The 20,000-nt window shown below is 47.6% G+C and overlaps 1 protein-coding gene across 1 annotated transcript in view; it reads left to right on the top strand.

The window, feature by feature from the left end:
• Positions 1 to 1,314: 1,314 nt before the first annotated feature.
• PADI2 (peptidyl arginine deiminase 2) overlaps positions 1,315 to 20,000 on the top strand; it is a 31,335-nt gene continuing 12,649 nt past the window's right edge. Inside the window, exons 1-10 of the mRNA XM_015828152.1 lie at positions 1,315 to 1,406; positions 4,474 to 4,657; positions 5,492 to 5,564; positions 5,852 to 5,913; positions 7,894 to 8,011; positions 9,849 to 9,974; positions 10,621 to 10,799; positions 12,813 to 12,916; positions 14,360 to 14,471; positions 16,014 to 16,121. Coding sequence (XP_015683638.1) covers positions 1,315 to 1,406; positions 4,474 to 4,657; positions 5,492 to 5,564; positions 5,852 to 5,913; positions 7,894 to 8,011; positions 9,849 to 9,974; positions 10,621 to 10,799; positions 12,813 to 12,916; positions 14,360 to 14,471; positions 16,014 to 16,121 — 1,158 coding nt within the window. The remainder of the gene's footprint in view (positions 1,407 to 4,473; positions 4,658 to 5,491; positions 5,565 to 5,851; positions 5,914 to 7,893; positions 8,012 to 9,848; positions 9,975 to 10,620; positions 10,800 to 12,812; positions 12,917 to 14,359; positions 14,472 to 16,013; positions 16,122 to 20,000) is intronic.

Below are 20,000 nucleotides of genomic sequence, written 5' to 3'. Positions count from 1 at the left end.
TTAGCCTGGTTACCAGGATCAGTCCTTTCGATCCCAAGTAGCAGCTGGCTGGGCACAATTCAGCGCATTGCCGGTTTGTTCCTTAGGCTTACATGCATTGTTTTCATTTAAATTCTCGTGCACTGACCAGACTCACTTTGGCTGTATAAATTGGAAGAATAAATAAATGAACGTTGATGGGGGAGGGGGGGAAGGGGGTAAAATTTGGCAGGGGTCCTGGGAACCACCCTGGAGTTTTTACTGCTTCTTGTTCTCGGCCTTTTGCCCCATGTGACCCCCCCCACACCCCTTTTTCAACACTCCTCCGTGGCATGCATGTCTTAATTAAGGTATGGAGTTATCCACGTTGGACCCTATTTTTAATCTTGGGGAAGTGCCAGAAGGCTTGTGTGATTGGGGGGGGGGGGGGCGAAGGTGTTGGGTTAGTGACTGACCTTCTTCTTCCTCTTGTCTATTAGTGGTGTTTACCCCCCCACCCCACCCCAAACCTCATTTCCCCCCTTTAATTAAACAAATGCTTTTCCACCCCAAAATGCATTTGTTAAATAATGTAGACAAGATGAATCCAGAGGTGGCTTAGACAAGGTTACAGAGAGCTGGTCCCAAGGGGTCTTTACAGGTAGAGTGCTTCTGCAGATGGAGGAGCTGTTCCTCCCCATTTCCTAGCAGTGAAGGGGAAGATAAAGACCCCTCCCCATGGCACCAAACAGACTGACAGCTGGGGAGGGGTGGAAGAAAGAGACAAAGGGGGAATTAAGAGAGGGGGTGCAAGGAAAGTCATGCCTGCTGCAACAGTTTGGATGCAACTTGCCTGTGGCAGCTGCTCCAAGGGAGCCAAAATCAGAGGCTGGGAATGATGGCAGTTGTAGTTCTCACAGAATCAGAAAGTTTATTTATTTATTTTTAAGGAAAAGACCCTTTAAGTTAGAAAGCCTGCCCCTCCCCACCCCGTTCTGCATTGTAGGACGTTCCCCAGCAGCTCAGGATGCTGAATTTGCAAGAATAAAAGGCTTAGAGGAATGATTGCAGTCCCCCCCCCTGCTTTAAGGATTCCCCCCACCCTTCAAGGATTGCCAGCATCTTTGCGATTGCAAAGGGTTGAGATTAGGGAGCTGGTGGGTAGGCAAAGCCTTCTGCAGCTGCTCAGAGGCACGGCCGCTTGCCTCTGCCTCCAGAGCTGGGGGTCGGCCCGCGTGTCCTCAGCTGACACCCCCCGAGGCGGGGCCAAGAGGGTCTGGCTCAGAGCAGCCGGTGGGGGCACACAGCTGTTGCGCTGGGACCAGAGCGGGTCGAGGCAGCCGTGCGCCCGGGGAGATGCTGCGCGATCGGACCCTTCGGCTGCAGTTTGGCCACCGCCTGGAGGCGGTCTACCTGCTGGGCACCCGGCTGTCCGTGGACGTCTTCGGGTGAGCAAGAGGGAGATCCAGCTTTGCAGAACGGCCCCCTCCCCTCCGTTCGGCCCCCTCCCTCCCCTCCTTGCCCCTCTTCCCTCCCAGCACTATAGACCCCTCTTCCTGCTGTGGTGTTCAATGTGCATCCTTCAGAAGAAGGGTTTTTCTCCCCCCCCCCGTAAACTTCATCCTCTTTCCCTCCCCAATCTGCAGTCCTTCAAGATTGCAACCCCCTCCCCAGCATAAACCCATAAATTTAGCTGTCCCGAGGCTGACACACACACACACCGGCTCCTTACTGGAAAGTATTGGAAATAGTTCCTTTGAAATACTATCTTCTTCAGCACTGCTTTTTTCTGAGATGTTTCGGGTGTGCTTTGCCTGCCCCTCCCAAATTTATTTCTCCAATGGAGATGTTAACTTTGGGCATGAATCGGGCGACCGGTGGGTGAAGCGGTGGCACCAAGGGAGCACTTCTCGGCGTCTCTGTCTCCAAAGGGCAGCCTCTCTTTTCACGGAGTCTTCCTTGTCGCGGGTCCTGCATTCAGCTCCAAACCCTTAAGTGGACCTCGTTAGCTTGCCTGGCATGGCCAAACGGGCACTTGGCAGCTTCTCTGCAGCTCCCCCCCCCCCAAGATCTGAGGAGACCAGGGTGAGTCAAGCTGCTTGAGGGGCAGCCCTCGTTTGGGAGATAAATGTCATTCCGGGAACCGGAGGCTTCGTTGTGCTGCGAGGTCCCCTTGCAGAGCCTTCATCTGGAGAACAGGGAAAAAGTCAACTTTTTTTTCTCCGAGAAGACCTTGCTTGGCGCACAGTTGAAGGAGGAAGACGCCCGGGGTTCATCAAGCCCTCCTCTGGGGGCTGCTTATAAAAGGGGAGAAGTCAAGAAGGTCACTTTTAGCTCCACGGACGAGCTGCTGATTCCCAACCTCGGCTGCTCGTGTCAAAGCGAGGAAAACCTTCTCAGATATCCTGCCATCAACACCCCATCGGAAAGAGTGACACAACTTCTGCTTCACCCTTCTTACCTTTCTCCATAATACCATTTTCTCTCAGGCTAATGTAAAGATGGCTTCTTGGCGAGGAACAACTGGCAGTCTGCACGTGCCCAGACACCTCTTGCTTGACCTTCCTTTGAAAATGTGCCAAGCCTGAACCTCCAACCGCTTTGGGGACCTGCCAGAGACAAGCCAAAGGAAGAGAGACAGAATCTGCTGTCAGCCATGCCTGAAAATGCTTGTTTAGGGTGGATTGTCCTTTGTTCATTTATCCGAAGAGGCTGCCTGCCAAGACATTTTTGGGTGCCACGGTCTTGCTCCTATTATGTCCCTTTTTTTGTTGTTGGTTTTAAACAAAGCTTGCAAAGATGAGTTAAGTCACGGGGTGATTTAGTGCTCTCTGTGCAGAATAATAACATTGTTCCCCACCCACCCGCCCCCAGCTTCGTATTTTCATCCTTCTCGGTCCCTTTCATTTATTTCTCTTATCTAGAATTAAGCCCTTTCACACCAGACTCTAGGCTTAACTAGGGTGCTAAACATGATCACCTGCCAAACTGAGATTTAAGACCTTCCAAGAGGAATGGGCCAGGGTGAGGTCTGCAAGCAGCTGCTTTATCCAGGCTAAATCCAAACATTAATACTGATCAGTTTGATAGCTGGTGGTGTTTTCCCTCTCTCTGGTTTTATTGAGTATCTGGACAACTTTAAGAATCATCTTCAGATCTTTGCCTGTTGAAATTTAAAGAACTTGGGAATATCGTTGGCAGCTGTGCTTCAGGCTTCTCCTAAATTGAAGTTCATATTTGTTAGCCGTCATGTGTGTCACCCTCTTCCTTGCAAGGAACAGATTTCTGCATCCAATGTGGCCCCCCAACTGCTACCGTAAAGGGCATGGCCGGCACTGCGCTTAAAAATAGATGTGGGGCGCCATGACTATTGTGAGAGGTAAGATCCAGTGTGTAAGATCCAGCTTGGCGCCTTGCTAGCATCCTGCCATCAACTATTAAGAGGGAGGGGAAGGGGAGTAAATGGGCAATGAACATGTATGGGGCAGAGATGGGAAATAGGGAGGGGGGATGACTTCTTGACGGAGATCAGAGATGCAGGGAACCAGCCCGTGTCAGTCTTCAAGGCCACGTGTCATGGTTCTGACAGATGACACTCTTCAAAGAACTTCGAGGCATTGTTTACCTTAAAGAATCTTTATTCGAGTAGCATAGCATCAGCACGTACACAGTGGAAGCCAAAATCTGAATTCCCCTCCCCATAACACATAGTATCAAGCACAATTCCCTCCTCTAATTAGCAGCCATAAATCACATTCTCCAATTAGCTTGAAATGCAGGCTTTCCCTCCAGTTCTCCAACCTGTCATTTCTTATCATCTCTTATTTCAAAAAACCTCGGTTCTCACACTGTTACAATATTGTTATGTCTAACTCCTCCTCCTTCCCCTCGTATCATCTCATTCTAACCCTAATTCTAAGAGTAAAACATAAGAAGGAAAATGGCTGCATCTCCATGCGTTGTCAAAGCAAGAATATCCGATGTTAGCAGCGTTGACACCACGAAGCTTGGGAAAAGAATATGGATGGCTCCGACACCTGGGAGATTCTCAAAAGATCTAGGTGGCTCTCCATTGGCTGAAGACGAACCGGTCAAGGGGGAGGGAGGAAGGGCCAGAATGAAGGGGGAAAGCGTGTAACCTTTTGCGCTGGAACTTTAGTTCTAACCTGCCTTTATGGCAGCCAATAATCTCTAGTAAAAGAAGCGATCACTTCAACTCAACGGAGTCGAGGGTCTTTCTTTCCTAAGGGACCGGACTGGGGCAGGCCTGACACCAAGTCTCTTTAATGCAGTTGTGAGGCGGTGTGTCTAAAGGAGAAACGGAGAAGCGCCAACTGGTCTTTGTTATCTCGGATCTAGTGTGGAGACGGTGTATTCCCACTTAGCATCACTTGAGGCAGTGAGGTTGGCATGGCAACACCTGGGTAGCATTACCTTGTGTGAGTACCACGATATATTTTTCCAGGGCCTGCTGGCAAGTCTTTTTTTTTTTCTTTTCTTCTTCTCCGGCTACAGGGCAGCTCCGCCCGAAGCGGTGAATTTCAGCGTGAAACATTCGCAAGAGGTCAGTGTTGAAGTCATAAGCCGGGATCAGTCGGATTTCGCACCTGCCGATGGAGCTAAGCAATGGCCACTGGACCCTGGCACCTTCCTGCAGATCCAGATGACCCAGCCCAGCCTGGAGACCAATGAAAGCAAAGTAAGATCCTTTTCCCACCATTTTGTATCTGGGATTATTACTTTAAACTGGGTTATAACGGAGGTTCAGCTCGTTCTCAACTTACAACAATTTGTTTTAGTGACTGTTCAGAGTTACGATGGCACTGGAAATAGTGACTTAGGGCTGTTTTTTCACACGACCGTTGCAGCATCCCCCTGCGATCAAAATTCAGACGCTTGGCAACCGACTCATATTTACGACAGTCGCAGTGTTACCTTTTCTGACCTTCTGACAGGCAAAGTCAATGGGGGAAAACCAGATTTCACTTAACAGCTGTGTGGCCAACTTAACAACTGCAGGGATTCACTTAACAACTTGGGAAGAAAGGTCGTAAAATGGGGCAAAATTTACTTAACAACAGAAACAATGGGCTGTGTTGTGCTCGAAAATCAAGGACTACACAGATTACAACAGGGGTGTCAAACTGCTGGCCCGCGGGCCAGATGCGTCATGCCGAAACCGCGCCCGTCCCAGCTCCGGCAATGGGGGAAAAGTCCCGATACACCGCAACATGTCACATGACATGGCGAGTTTGACACCCCTGTGTTACAAGGACTCCGATTGGTCCGTCTCGCTGGCATCGCATCACCAGGAGTTTGCAAGGACCGGACAACTAAACCACATGTGGTTTTAAGATCATTTTAAAAAGTTCCTGACTACTTTTCTTATTGATCTGATTATTTTACGATAGTTGTGAGATTGCGGTGGTCCAGGCGCAGAAATTGGCCTGGTCCACCTGCATCGAGCGAGGACATGAGTTTCTTTCTCCGTTAACGTTTTAACCTACTGTCGTTCTTCCTTCTTCCTATCTAGGTAACCGTAGGATATTACGGGGAGAACGGAGAGCACCCTATAAATCAAGCTGGCGTTTTTCTGACTGGCATTGGTGAGAGTCTTCCCGTTTCCCGTCTTTGGTTCCCGCCGGAAATTGTCTTCCCCCTGGCAGAGTATTATCACAAGCTTTAATTAAAAAGTCCCACGATATCTGAAGCCAAGCTGAGGGCATTCCTTTCCTTACAGATCAACTGGGCGCTCTCCGCTCTTAAATTATCTCCAATTAGTAAAATATTCCGGGCCCCTCTGGATTCGAAAAAGTTTCTTGGCGGCCGTCTGCTCTAGTTGGTTCTTCCTCTCTTTGAATCCTTGAAGCGGCCAAATCTTTTGCTTTTCTAGGAATCTCTCTGGACGTTGACGCAGATCGCGACGGCGTGGTGGAGAAGAACAACCCCAAAAAGGTAGCGTGCAGATGGCAAATCTTCCTCAGTCAGAAATGTCTCTGCAATAGTCCTTTAGGAGGGATGCTTGCCTTACCTGGCCCTTAAAAGGGGACACACCTGTATGCTCGTATTTCCCAAGACGTTAAAACTGTGAATATTTCTACCAAAGGGACCCGAGCAAGGACTTCTCCCCCCAAATAGTTGCATGCTTAACCAAGTTTAAATTGATAATTATGTTCCTGCTGCTTTGTTGGTGTTTAGTCCAGAGAGAACAAGGAAAGAGGTGTCCCCTTCTGTTTTTAATTAAGAGGCAAAATTTTATCCAGCCCTCCGAATTTTTCTGTAAACTCTGTAATTTGCCTGCTCCTTCTCCGCCCCTCGGGGTTCACAGCGGCCTCTTCTCATTTTGGCTCCTGGGAGGGGGGCAGCCTTGTGAATTGGGTAGGGCTGAGGATAGGGTCCCTGGTCCTGAGACACCCCCCCCCAGCTTCCGAAAGAGATCTTTCTCCACAAGCAGGAAGCAAGGGGGAAAGGTTCACCTGGGGTCATCCTTCCCAGCCCGCAAGGCATTTGGATCTGTGGAGCCCCCACCCTCTTCTTGGCAAAAGTGCCCGCTGAGTTTGGCCCCCTTGTGCATAATTTGGCACTCGTTCCCCAATGCTGCTCCAGGGTCCCCTGCTGAGATAGGGATTCCCCTCGGTTGGGTTACTGTTCTCTCTCCTAAATCAGGGTGACATGATAGCAGTGTTCCAATATCTCGGGGGCTGCCACAAAGAAGAGGGGGGGAATCAAGCTATTCTCCAAAGAAACCTGAAGGCAGGACAAGAAGCAACGGATGGAAACTAACCAAAGAGAGAAGCAACCTGGAGCTAAGGAGGAATTTCCTGACAGTTAGAACAATTAATCAGTGGAACAACCTGCCTCCAGAAGCTTTGAATGCTCCAACATTCAATGAAGAGATTGGACAACCATTTGTCTGAAAGGGTATAGGGTTTCCTTCCTAAGCAGGGGGTTGGACGAGATGACCTTCAAGGTCCCTTCCAACTCAACTCTCCCCTCCCCTCCCCTCCCCTCCCCTCTCCTCTCCTCTTCCATTCCATTCTCTTTTTTTCTCTTGGGCTAAGAGTCCTACAGAGGCTGAAGCAGAAAGGGGCAATTCTCCCTTTTGACCTGGTCTCCAGGTGTATCCAGACACGGAGAATAGAGAGCTGGGGAGATGATTGCCTCCTTGAAGCGGCCAATTTTTTTGCTTTCTAGGAATCTAGAAATATTTTAAATAAACACAGGATTAATAAGTAAATGCGGGATGCAGGAAGTCTTCTGAACAGTTTTTAAACCTTAGATAATATTAGGAAGTGGTGCAGGCAAACACGTCCCTGTAAGGAACAGGAGGAGGAAATTATGTATTTATTCATTTTCAGTAGCTATTAAATTTCTACACCCCCCTGTCTCACCTGAGTGACCCTGGGCGGTTGAGAATAGCATAATAAAAACCATATAAATGCAAAAAAAATAAAAGCCTAGCTTAAAAAAACAGAGTTTATAATGAACGAGAACTTACAGGTAAAAATAAATCAGGAAATGCAGCAAAATTAAGACTTGCAAGACGGATAAAATCTAGAAAGCTCAATAAAAGTAGTTTTAGCTTTCCTGGGCTGGTTTAGTCGTGGGGCTGATAATGGTGGACATGACATAGATATATAACGATCGTATGCAAGACAGTTTCCTTAAATGAAAAGTGAGATAATAAAAGCCCAGTCTAACACAATACCAACAAAGAAGAAATTATTATTATTAATTTTGACCCTTTCCTGTGGTTCTGGAGCACACCAAGTGTTGGAAACATGACTTCCCAATGACGTTAATTCTTTTGATAGTTACCATGAATGGAACACAGAGGAATCTTTCTAAATGTTTCTTGGCTCTCCCCCCCCCCCATGTCATAGATAAATCTCTTGCCCAAATCTACCTGCTACATGTGAAATTCTTCCCTTCCAGGCCACCTGGACCTGGGGCCCCGATGGTCAGGGTGCCATCCTCCTGGTCAACTGTGACAAAGAAAATCCATTCAGCAGCACTGAGGACTGTCAGGATGAGAAAATATTTTCCAAGGAAGGTAAAAAAAAAAAATGGTCGATCTCTCTGGGGCCGTTCTGGAAATTGAAAAGCTGATAGAAATCCATTTTATAGATCAGCCTCTCATGCACAAAACATGGAATCCAGTTTTGAATGCAGCCAAGTGTTTTCCAGTCAGGGGTAACAAGGAGAAGAAAAATGGGCTCCAGCCAGTGGTGGGATTCAAATATGTGAACAACCGGTTCTGTGCGTAGATGCCACTTCCGGAAGTCCGTTCTGGGTCTGGGCAACAAAAAAATTAGCTACCGGTTCTGCCAAAGTGTTGCAAACTGGCTGAATTTCAGGGTAAACCACCTGTAATTTTAGTAGGACGAAAAAGGTCAACTTTAAGGCAGAGACCGAATGCTGACAGGATCGTATTGCATTTCTAAATAAAGTCACGCACATTCGTTTAAAAAAAAAAAAAGGAAAAAAGAACCAGCCTTTAGTAAGTCAGGAATTAAAACGCCCTCGCTAATGCGTGTTAGAAAAAAGAAATCGGCAGGGAAATTCTTTGCCTCTTAAGCAGAAAACTTAATTCTTGTAAGGAAGCTGCAATAAATACAAAGATTGCACAAAAGAGGAGCCGTGAGTTAGAGGAAGGTATGCTGAGATCTAATCAAAGTTAATTGCATTTTCTGAGAGGAGCAGCAGAATGGAGACAGGAGTTTTGGCATCTTGCTGGCATGGGGGAAACGCCATCTTGAATCCCCGGCGTGTCCAGTCTGAAGCCTTTGAAAGTTGGGCCGTGTGAGTCCCATCGGGCCACGTCATGAGTGTGCACAAGGGGTTGTCACGTGTTTTGAACAAAAAGTTTACAGGTAGTCCAGTGGTGGGATTCAAATACGTGAACAACTGGTTCTCTGAGTGGATGCAGGCCTGGGCATCCAAGGCCTAAAACGGACTTCCAGAAGTGGCATCCATGCACTTCCGGGGGCCGTTCTAGGCCTAGGAGGCCTCCTCCAGGCCTCCGAGGCCTACAACGGACTTCGGAAGTCGCATCCAAACACTTCCGGCGGGCCATTCTAGGCCTAGGAGGCCTCTTCCAGGTCTCCGAAGCCTACAACAGACTTCCGGAAGTGGCATCCACGCACTTCCGGTGGGCCATTCTAGGCCTAGGAGGCCTCCTCCAGGCCTTCGAGGCCTACAACGGACTTCCGGAAGTGGCATCCACGCACTTCTGATGAGCCGTTCTAGGCCTGGGAGGCCTTCTCCAGCCAGTTCTCCGAACTAAAAAAAAAATAGCTACCGGTTCTGCCGAACCAGTGCGAACCGGCTGAATCCCACCACTGAGGTAGTCCTCCATTTATGACCACAGTGGAGCCCAAAATTTCCCTTCCTAAACGCGACAGTTGTTAAGCATTTTGCCCCATTTTACAACCTTTCTCCTGCCGTTGTTAATTTAGTCACACAATTGTGAAGTGAATCTGGCTTCTCCATGGACTTGGCTTGTTGGAAGGTTGCAAAAAGGGGATCCCATGATGCCGGGACGCTGCGACCGTCATAAATATGAGTCAGTTGCCAACAATCTGAATTTTGATCACGGGACCGTGGGGATGCTGCCACGGTCCTAAGTGTGAAAAACGGTTCATAAGTCACTTTTTTCAGTGCTCTTGTAATGGTCAGTAAACGAACCGTCGCAAGTCAAAGACTTACCTGTATGGGAAACGACAAAACTCTCAGAGGCCAGAACTAGTTCTGAGAAAGAGGATAAAGCATTTGCCTTGGTCTGCCCAGTGCTTTAATTCCTCCGTGTGCCCGTTGGAGCTTTCTCTCTGGGACCCTCCCTCAAAGACCCTCTTAACCTCCCTCTTTTGCCTTGGGCTTTGAACCCCCAGATCTGGAGGACATGTCCCGGATGATCTTGAGAACGCAAGGCCCAGACCGGCTTCCTGCGGGCTACGAGATGGTTCTCCACATTCCACTTTACGACACCGACAAGGTTGGCGTCTTTTACCTGCAGAGTAAGTGCCTTTTCCGCTCTCCCGTTGACAGGCGATCCATCCTGGCTTTTTCACCCTGGCGTAAAATGCCCTTAACCGCACCCTTAATCAAGATCACCTGGGTCAGGATTCCCTTGTTTTCAGAGCCGCGGAGGCCTAATTTTTATCTGCAGTGGGCAGACACGTCCATTCTTACCAGCCCCGAAGGAGTCCTTGTCATCCTTCCATTCCAGCACCTGCCTCTGAATTGTATTAGTGACCAAATGGGAGTTGAGATCCACAAGTCTTAAAGTTGCCAGGTCTGAAGACCCCCCCTGCTCTTGAACCTTCCGAATGGCCGCTAAATAAATGGTTATAAACCGAGGACTGACTGCAACAACAAACGAGAGCATCTGTTTCTATTCCTTGCAATCGCAGAAAGTCCCGTGCAAGTGTTGTGTTTTTCCATCCTTTTAGGGCGCCTCCAGAACCCACTTTTCCTCAAAACAGAACCCTTGACACCCCCCCCCCACTGCCCACAGCCCTGATGTAGTTCTGACCAGGCATTTGGCTTAAGGTTTAGTGACCATCGTCGCTTGTTCAGTGAAAGTTGGTTATGATCAACCCAAGCGTAGATGCTTGCTTCCGAGGAGTCCCGTGTCCTTCTCTTCCGCCTCCGTTTTTCCAGATCCGTTCTTTGGCCAGCGCTACATACACATCCTGGGGAGAAGGAAACTGAGCCACGTGGTGAAATACACGGGGGGCTCGGCCGAACTGGAGTTCTTCGTGGAGGGTCTGCGCTTCCCGGACGAGAGTTTTGACGGACTCGTCTACGTCCATGTCAGTCTGCTGGAGCCGACGGCTGAGGTTGGTTTCCTGGGTGGAAGACGGTTGGGTGCCGAGGGTGGTCGCCGTGCCCCTTTTGTCCTCCCCTGCCCCCACCCCCAAAGAGGCTCTGGAAATCCTTCTTTCCTGGCAGAGCTGGGGCCGAAATGACTCGGAGCAGGAGAAAAACCAGGGCTTTCCATTTACCGCTTCTACGTGATCTTCTTTCCGTCCACGTTGAACTTTCTCCTCTCTGCCAAAACCAGAGTTGTGATTTTTGAGTTTGGCTTGCCAACCCTGCAGTGCCCCCGCTCCTTGGTTGAGGGGCACCCTTGCTTAGTCGCTGATCAGCTTGCCAAGGGTGCCGTACCCACCTCCGGGTGATTTTAGAACCGTATCAATTGGGATGCTTGGATTGGAGGCTGATTTTGCATTACGCCAGTCACCTTCTCGGATGGCTGGCCTGCTTGAAATGCCACCCGGGACTCTTCTGGGAATCAGATGGTCCCCCCTGCCTAAAAATGCAGATTTTATTAGCCTGGATCTGTGAGTTGGGTATCTCGTTTCTAGCTGCCCAGCCTCCTCCAGTTGGCTCTGGGCTGGACCTCGCCCGATTGGCCAGAAGGTGGTTGCTCCACATCCTCTCCCTGGCCACTTCTCTCCACCCTCTGAATGCCAGTGGTTTTCAGTTATTCAGTTATTCAGTTATTCAGTTATTAATTAGCCAATTAATTAGCTTTGCAAGCTGGAATCCTGCCTGCCAGCGGTTGGGTTATTTATTTATTTATTTGAATTGGACTCCAGCCGCTTCTGAGTGCTTTCTTCTTTCTTTCTTTCTTTCTTTCTTTCTTTCTCTTTCTTTCTTTCTTTCTTCCTTCCTTCCTTCCTTCCTTCCTTTTTCTTTCTTTCTTTTTCTTTTTCTTTCTTTCTCTTTTTCTTTCTCTTCTTTCTCTTCTTTCTCTTTTCACTTTTTCTTTGTCTTTCTTCTTTCCTTCCTTCCTTCCTTTTCTTTCTCTTTCTTTTTCTTTTTCTCTCTCTCTTCTCTTTCTTTCTCTTCTTTCTTTCTCTCGCTTTCTTTTTCTTCCTTCTTTTTCTTTTTTTCTTTCATTCTTTCTCTTTTCTTTCTTTTTTTGCTCTTTTTATTTCTTTCTCTCACTTTTTCTTTCTCTCGCTCTCTTTCTTACTCTCTTCCTTCCTTCCTTCCTTCCTTCCTTCCTTTCTTTCTCTCCTTTTTCTTTCTCTTCTTTCTCTTCTTTCTCTTTTCTCTTTTTCTTTGTCTTTCTTCTTTCCTTCCTTCCTTTTCTTTCTCTTTCTTTTTCTTTTTCTCTCTCTCTTCTCTTTCTTTCTCTTCTTTCTTTCTCTCGCTTTCTTTTTCTTCCTTTTCTTTTTCTTTTTTCTTTCTTTCATTCTTTCTTTCTCTTTTTTTTCTTTTTTTGCTTTCTCTTTTTCTTTCTTTCTCTCACTTTTTCTTTCTCTCACTCTTTCTCTTTCTCTTACTCCCTTCCTTCCTTCCTTCCTATCTTCCTTCCTTCCTTTCTTCCTTCTTTTCTTTCTTTCTTTCTTTCTCTCTCCTTTTTCTTTCTCTTCTTTCTCTTTTCACTTTTTCTTTAGTCTTTCTTCTTTCCTTCCTTCCTTTTCTTTCTCTTTTTTTTTCTTTTTCTCTCTCTCTTCTCTTTCTTTCTCTTCTTTCTTTCTCTCGCTTTCTTTTTCTTCCTTTTCTTTTTCTTTTTTCTTTCTTTCATTCTCTTTCTTTCTCTTTTCTTTCTTTTTTTGCTTTCTCTTTTTCTTTCTTTCTCTCACTTTTTCTTTCTCTTTCTCTTTCTCTTTCTCTTTCTCTTTCTCTTACTCCCTTCCTTCCTTCCTTCCTTCCTTTCTTCCTTCCTTCCTTCCTTCCTTCCTTCCTTCCTTCCTTCCCTCCTGTCAAATAAAAACGTGAGGTTTTCATATTTTTAAAAAAGGCAGACTCTGTCCTGACCTGTTTTGCACAGGAATGCTTGATGATAAAGGCTCCAGCAGTGCATTTCTGTATTTTTCAAGTGGCTTTTTTTCCGGCAGGGAATTCCGCAGATCCCGATCTTCACCGACACCGTCCTTTTCAGGGTTGCACCCTGGATCATGACCCCAAACATCTTGCCACCCATCTGCGTCTTTGTCTGCAGGTAAAGAAGGACCAAGCAGGATACAGGTTGTCCTCGACGTACATCCGTTCGTTTAATAACTTTCAAAATTACAACAGCGATGTAATTAGGGCCGATCCTCACACTTACAACCATCACAGCATCCTCACAAAATTTGGCTGCTTGGTAATCGGCGTGTATTTATGGGGGTTGCCGCATCCCAGATGGTGTGGTTGCCAGTTGCGACCTTCCCACCCGGCTTCTGACAAACAAAGCCAATAGGGGGGCGGGGGGGGGGGAAGCTGAACTTGCTTAACGACCATGTGGTTCACTTAAGAGCTGCAGCAGGGATTGGCTTAGCAACCGTGACAAAACAAAATGGTCATATAATCAGGCATGTCTCACTTTAACAACTACACAACAATAGAAATTCTGGTCCAATTTATGGTACAAAGTCAAGGATTCCCTGTGTATGTGTGTTTATTCACTCATTAAATTAGTATGGCTGCCCATGTCAACAAATGACTCTGGGTGGTGAACAAACTGAAAACAAATCCCATTACTTACCTACCTTTTTCTTTCTTTCTTTTCTTTCTCTCTCTCTCTCCCTCTCCCTCTCTCTCTCTCTCTGCCTCTATCTTTCTTTTTCTTTCTCTTTTCTTTCTTCTGTCTCTTTTTTCTCTTTCTCTTTTTTCTTTCTATCTCTATCTCTATTTCTCTTTGTCTATCTCTTCTCTTCATTCTTTCTTCTTTTTTTCTTTTTCTTTTTTTCTCTTTTTCTCTTTCTTTCTATCTTTCTTTCTTTTTTCTTTCTCTTTCTCTTTCTTTCTTTCTTTCTTTCTTTCTTTCTTTCTTTCTTTCTTTCTTTCTTTCTTTCTTTCTTTCTTTCTTTCTTTCTTTCTGTATCCCTTCCTTTCTTTTCTTTATCTCTCTGCTCTTTCTTTTTCTTTCTCTTTTCTTTGTCTTTTTTTGTCTTTATTTTTTTCTCTTTCTCTATCTCTTTCTCTTCGTTCTTTTTTTCTCTTTTTTCTTTCTGTATCTATTTCTCTTTCTGTCTCTTGTTTCTTTTTTTTTTCTTTCTACCTCTTTTTTCTTTCTCTTTTCTTCTGTCTCCTTTCTTTTTCTTTCTCTCTATCTGTATTTCTCTTTATCTTTCTCTTCATTCTTTTTTCTTTCTCTTTCTTTCTCTTTCTTTCTCTTTCTTTCTCTTTCTTTCTTCCACGTTTCTAATAAACATAAGATAAGGAAAGTATTGCTGTAAAATGGGGGACCTGAGTTTTGATAGAGCCAAGATGGACAGTCTTGGCTGTGAATTCAGGAAGAAAGAGACTTGGTTCTAGAGCCTCTCTAGTACCTCCAGCTCTTTTTCTTGGAGGACTGAGTGGGTCCCGACAGGAGTCATAGGTACCAGCTGATGCCCTCTTCCAGGGAAAGATGCGCAGGGCCTCCAGCGACACCTCACCTGTTCTTCTTCCCTCCCTGCAGTGTCAAGGACAACTATCTTTTCCTGAAGGAAATCAACAGCTTAGTCAGCAAATCCGGATGCAAGATCAGCGTTTGCTCGCGCTACATGAATCGTAGCGACCGATGGATGCAGGTTAGCGCCAGTGGCTGTGTCCAGATGCATTTCTTGCAAGCAGGCGTGAAGGCTCACGCCGTGTCTTTTGGCCTCCATACAATTCCCCATAGATTGATAAATGTTGATTATACACCGTCAAGTCAGCATCAGCTCCTAGCAGCCACATAGATTCTCTTCGTGGTGATCTGTCCCTAACATGGTTACGGGACTTCCCAAACGCAGTCCCAAAGATCCTTTATTTCAGGAGGCAACTGGACTTCCTTGTTTTTTCTTTGAAGATGTTTCTCTTCTCATCCAAGGAGCTTCTTCAGCTCTGACCAGATGGTGGGGAATGAAAGGATTTATACTCCTTGCAGACAGCTGGTCGTTTGCATTATTTTAGAGAGTCATTGAGGCCACTTGGAGGTTTATCTGTGTCGAGGGGTGCAAATGGGTGTGGAGCCTTCTTGGAATTACCAAACAGCCCTCCCTCAACATCATCTCTCTCCAGTCCGCAACAGAGTCCTTTCAGCAGTTCCAAGAAGACTCCACTCCCATTTGCTTTACTCAGGTGGCTCTGAGGACACAGGTAAACCTCCAAGTGGCTTCAAGGACTCTCTAAAACAGGGGTGTCAAACTCAATTTCATTGAGGGCCGCATCAGCATTGCGGTTGTCCTTGGGGGGCCGGGTGGGTGTGGCCAGGGTGGATGCGACCTACTGGATGGGTGTGGATGGAGTGCATGTGGCCCACTGGGTGGGCATGGATGGAGTGGGTGTGGCCTACTGGGTGGGCATGGCCAGCTCTACATCGTTCGCGTCAAGGGTGCCTGTGGGGACCTGGGCAGGAGTGGGACAGATCTGAGGGTCTCTGGCAGAAGGGGGTGGGACCGGGGCAAGCGCCAAGGCATGGTCCATTTCTTCATTCCTCACAAAGGGTGACACCTCCCCAACATGCACCCAGGGGGTAGGGCCGACGCGGCAGGATCTGGTTCCTCGCTGTTTCTAGACAGCCTTGTGGAGCTAAGACTAAATGTGTTTCAGCATAGATGGCCACCACAAAATTGTACATTGGCCCCCGGCCGGCCTGGGCCAGGGCCAAGGCAACGGGGCTGTTCCCTCACTGTTTCCAGGATGGCTTCGCGGGCCACATGAAACCACTTTGCAGGCTGCATCCAGCCCCCAGGCCTTGCGTTTGACATGTCTGCTCTAAAAGGATGCAAATGACCAGCTGTCTGCAAGGAGTATAAATCCTTCCATTCCCCGCCATCCAGTCAGAACTGAAGAAGCTTCTTGGATGAGAAGCGAACCGTCTTCAAAGAAAGAACAGAAAGTCCAGTTGCCTCCTGAAAAAGCACCTTTGGGACAACCGATGATTGAGAATCTCCATAGATATTCCCAAATGCAACCTTGAGATTAGCGTTTCTTAAACTCGACAACCTTAAGAATGTGGACTTCAACTCCCAGAATCCCCTAGCGGTGCCTTCAACCCTCCCTAGCCCCCCTCTTTTTCCCAGGACCTCACCAATTTCGGCTCTAGAGAAGCTGGCCATCCCTCAGTGCTGATTCTCCTTGTCTTGCAGGATGAGATTGAATTTGGCTACATTCAAGCACCCCACAAGCAATTCCCGGTGGTTTTGGACTCTCCGCGGGATGGTGGCCTACAATATTTTGCCGTCAAACAGATTTTGGTAAGAGCTATGGCTATGCCTTTCCTCTCTTGTCGTGTGAACGGAGGCATTCCTCCGTGGCAAAGACATTTAAAATTACTATTGAAGGGAGTGAGTATGCAGCAGAAGACTGATCGCAAACTGGCAGGAAAATCTGAATTTAAAAAAAAAAGCTTTTCATTTTGCAGTTTTGATGGAGCCCTGCCAGGAAAGGATCTTGGCAGACTTGAACACTGCACCCTATCTAACAAAATGAAATTCAGTGGTGAAAAAAGTAAGGCAACAGAAACACAAATGTACAGGTACCGATTAGGTGAAACGTGCCTCCATAGTAGTAACTGCGAGAGGGATCTCGGAGTCCTCGTGGACAATCACTTAAATAGGAGCCAGCAGGGTGCTGCAGCAGCCCAAAAAGCTAATACAAAAGCTAATACAATCCCTGATTGTATAAACAGAGGCATAGAATCAAGATCACATGAACTTTTAGTACCACTTTATAAAGCCTTAGTAAGGCCACACCTGGAATCCTGCATCCAGTTTTGGTCACCGCATTACAAAAAAGATGTTGAGACTTTGGAAAAAATGCAGAGAAGAGCAACAAAGATGATTAGGGGCCAGGAGGCTACAACTTACGAAAAACGGTTGTAGGAATTGGGTATGTCTAGTCTAGTGAAAAGAAGGACCAGGGGTGACATGACAGCAGCATTCCAACATTTGAGGGGCTGCCCCAAAGAAGAGGGAGTCAAGCTATTCTCCAAAGCACCAAAATGCAAGGAAAGAAACAATGGTTGGAAACTAACCACGGAGAGAAGCCACCTTAGAACCAAGGAGATACTTCCTAACAGTGAGAACAAGTAACCAGTGGAACGGCTTGCCTTCAGAAGTTGTGGCTGCTCCATCACGGAAGGCTTTAAAAAGAGACTGGACAGCCATTTGTCTGAAATGGTTTAGGGTCTCCTGCTCAAGCAGGGGGTTGGACTAGAAGACCTCCAAGGTCCCTTCCAGCTCTATTATTCTATGCCAGCGACCGGTCTGCACAAACAAGCAAAGCCCCATCCGTGGGATGCAGGCAGCACACAAAACTACACACTCTCTATGCAACCGGTCCCTGGTGCCCAAAAGATTGGGGGCCATGCTCTAAATAAGGTTTCTAGCCCCTTAAACCCCCAGGAGCTTGCTAGTGTGTTAGGATTTTTCCCAGCAGGCACAACGCAGGAGGAATCCAGCCTTAATGCGCCTCTGATTGCAGAGAGTTGTTTTCAAGGCCCCATGTCAATTTGTGGCGTTCGGAAACGGAATGCGCAAACGGGACGCTCATATTTTAGGGATGGCGTATGCTACAGCCCTCCTGCCAAGAATGGAAGTGGTGCGTCTGAAGGGCCCAGACATCCTGGGCCAAGGACTCCATCAAGGACTCTTGCCCCCCCAAGCGCAAACGTGCTGACTCCCCCCAAAAAAACTCTGTACGGTCCCCAATATGGATCCTGCCCACACCTCGGCACCCCTGATTTTTTTGGGGGGGGGGGAAGGGTTGCCTGTGCATTTAGCCGGATCTCTTGCGGCGAGGCGCCAGCACGTGGCTGTTTCTGAAGGGTAACCAGTAACCGGAGCCGAGAGCGAGACGCCGCTAGTGTTTCACAGAGACGGTTCTTTACCATACGTGGACTGGTCGTTCCTAAATATAGGGAATCCATCATTTTCCAGCCTCCAATGAGGACAAGTGCTCCTGAATTGGTCACGGGGAGAAAGAAATATCAGATCTCTCTCACTTTTGCAAAAAATCCAGGTTAGTTGGCGGACCGCAACCTTGAAAACAATTTTTTTATCCGCCTCCTGCAGTTTGTTCGGCAAAGCACTCAGAGGGGGAAAAAAACAAACCTAGAAGCCAGAGTGCTTTAAATATTAAACATCCCCATCTTTTGTTTAATCTTTCCTCTCCTCACCCCTGCCTTTGTGCCTTCTCATTTTCCAACGAGGCAACTTAGCTAGCTCTCTCTCGCCAACAGCTCAGTGTCCGTAGCCTCTTGAGAGGCACTTAATGGAAAAACGAGACCAGGAAGAATTAATTTGTCAGTGGGACAGAGAACAGCGGGAAGAGAAGTCGGTAGAGATCCGTGTGGCGTTTTGGGACTTAGTGAAGTTTTCTAGAGATTGCTGGCCTTATCTGGCTGTTTTTGCGCCCCGCCAGTTGTTGACTTGGAGAAAAATAGTTAAAAAAAGAAGTTTGCCAGTCTAGAGAAAAGAAGAAATACGGGTGACATGATAGTAGTATTCCAGTATTTGAGGGGCTGCCCCAAAGAAGAGGGAGTCAAGCTCTTCTCCAAAGCGCCTGAAGGCAGGACAAGAAGCAACGGGTGGAAACGTAATAGAAGCAACCTGGAATTAAGGAGAAATTTCCTGACAGTGAGGACAATTAACCAGTGGAACAGCTTGCCTCCAGAAGTTGTGGGTGCTCCATCACTGGAGGTTTTTAAGAGGAGACTGGACAGCCACTTGTCTGAAATGGTATAGGTTCTCCTGCTTGAGCAGGGGGTTGGACTAGAAGACCTCCAAGGTCCCTTCCAGCTCTATTTTGATTGAAATATGGTGCTGCTTTGTCCAAGGACTTGGCAGTGATTTCCTTCCACTTTTTAAACAACTGTTTTGGGCAATCTGGGAGATGCAGTTCAGCAGGCAACTTCGGGATCTTTGCCCCGCGAGTAGAACATACATTAAAATCATGTAGACACGTTTGAGGCTTCTGTTGCAAGTGCTTGGAGGGATTGCAACATGCCGGTTGCTAATCCCCGGGGAATTTGCAAGAAAGCTAAAAAAAGGCACAGGGCAGCCAAGTTGAAGGAAGGCGGCTTTTGTTTCCACACCTCGCGGAGAGTTAATTGCCTGTTTTAACTTTTAGCAGAAGCAAGCAGAAACGGAGGCTGTAACCCAAGCCTTTCTCCTGCTTCGCCTCCCCACTTTCAGAGCCTGGACGCGGGCGGGAAAAACGCACGGGAATTGGGACCGTTTGGAAGGACAAAAGGTTGGAAAAACAGTTGTGCAAGATTTCCCAAATCTGTAAGGTCAGCTGGCACTTGGCATGCTCTCTCAAGAGTGCTCCAGCCTCATACACGCCAGCGTGGGCACACACAGACATACCATCTTGTGCCAACCAGAAGAGTTTGCCCAGACTTGGAGATTTCTTCCTTTCTTCGGCTCAGCGACGAAGATGAAGGTGACCCGGCGCCAATCTCCTGGAGCCCGTGGTTGGCATCAGGATCCCGACATGCATACCTGGCAGGGCGGACTGCCCTTCCCTCTGTCTGTTCCAGCAGCCCATGTGGATGGAATTACACCCGTATCGCCTGGACGCAAGCCGGCTAATTCATAGCAAAGCCACCCTGGCACCCTCCCCTGGACTTGAGTGGGTCTCCATTTCAAAGCCTTTTCTGTCCCGCTCTCTTCCTCCTTCCTGCCCTGAGTGAGATTTATTTATTTTTTGCAAGGAGGAAAGACCTCTAGCGGCTTCTAGCAGGACGAGTGGCTTGGCTGCAGAGGAATTGGCAGCCCAGATTCCACAGGTGTGACGGGCGGATAAGTTGGGCCTGCCTCCCCTTTCCAGCTAAGTCGGATCTCCTTGGCTCGGCCCGGCTTGAGTCGTCTGAAACGTTTCAGGGAAGGGTCTGAACGAGGACCATGCAGGAGGATATTTCTGCGGATTTTATGCTGGGGGAACCTGTGGGGCTCTGTCTGTGCACAGGAGACCACAGCTCTGAAGGAGCTTCTTCAGTGACAGGTGTGCCTCCCTCCTTCCCTTCCTCCCTTTGACCCTCCCTCCCTTCCTTCCTTCAATTCCTCCCTCCCTTCCTTCCTTCTTTTCCTTCCTTTCTTCCTTCCTTCCTCTCTCCCTTCAATTCCTTCTTT

Source organism: Protobothrops mucrosquamatus, unplaced genomic scaffold (assembly GCF_001527695.2).
Source record: "Protobothrops mucrosquamatus isolate PMUCROS unplaced genomic scaffold, P.Mucros_1.0 scaffold4280, whole genome shotgun sequence".
Lineage (NCBI taxonomy): Eukaryota > Metazoa > Chordata > Lepidosauria > Squamata > Viperidae > Protobothrops > Protobothrops mucrosquamatus.
This window is presented reverse-complemented; position numbering and strand designations above follow the sequence as displayed.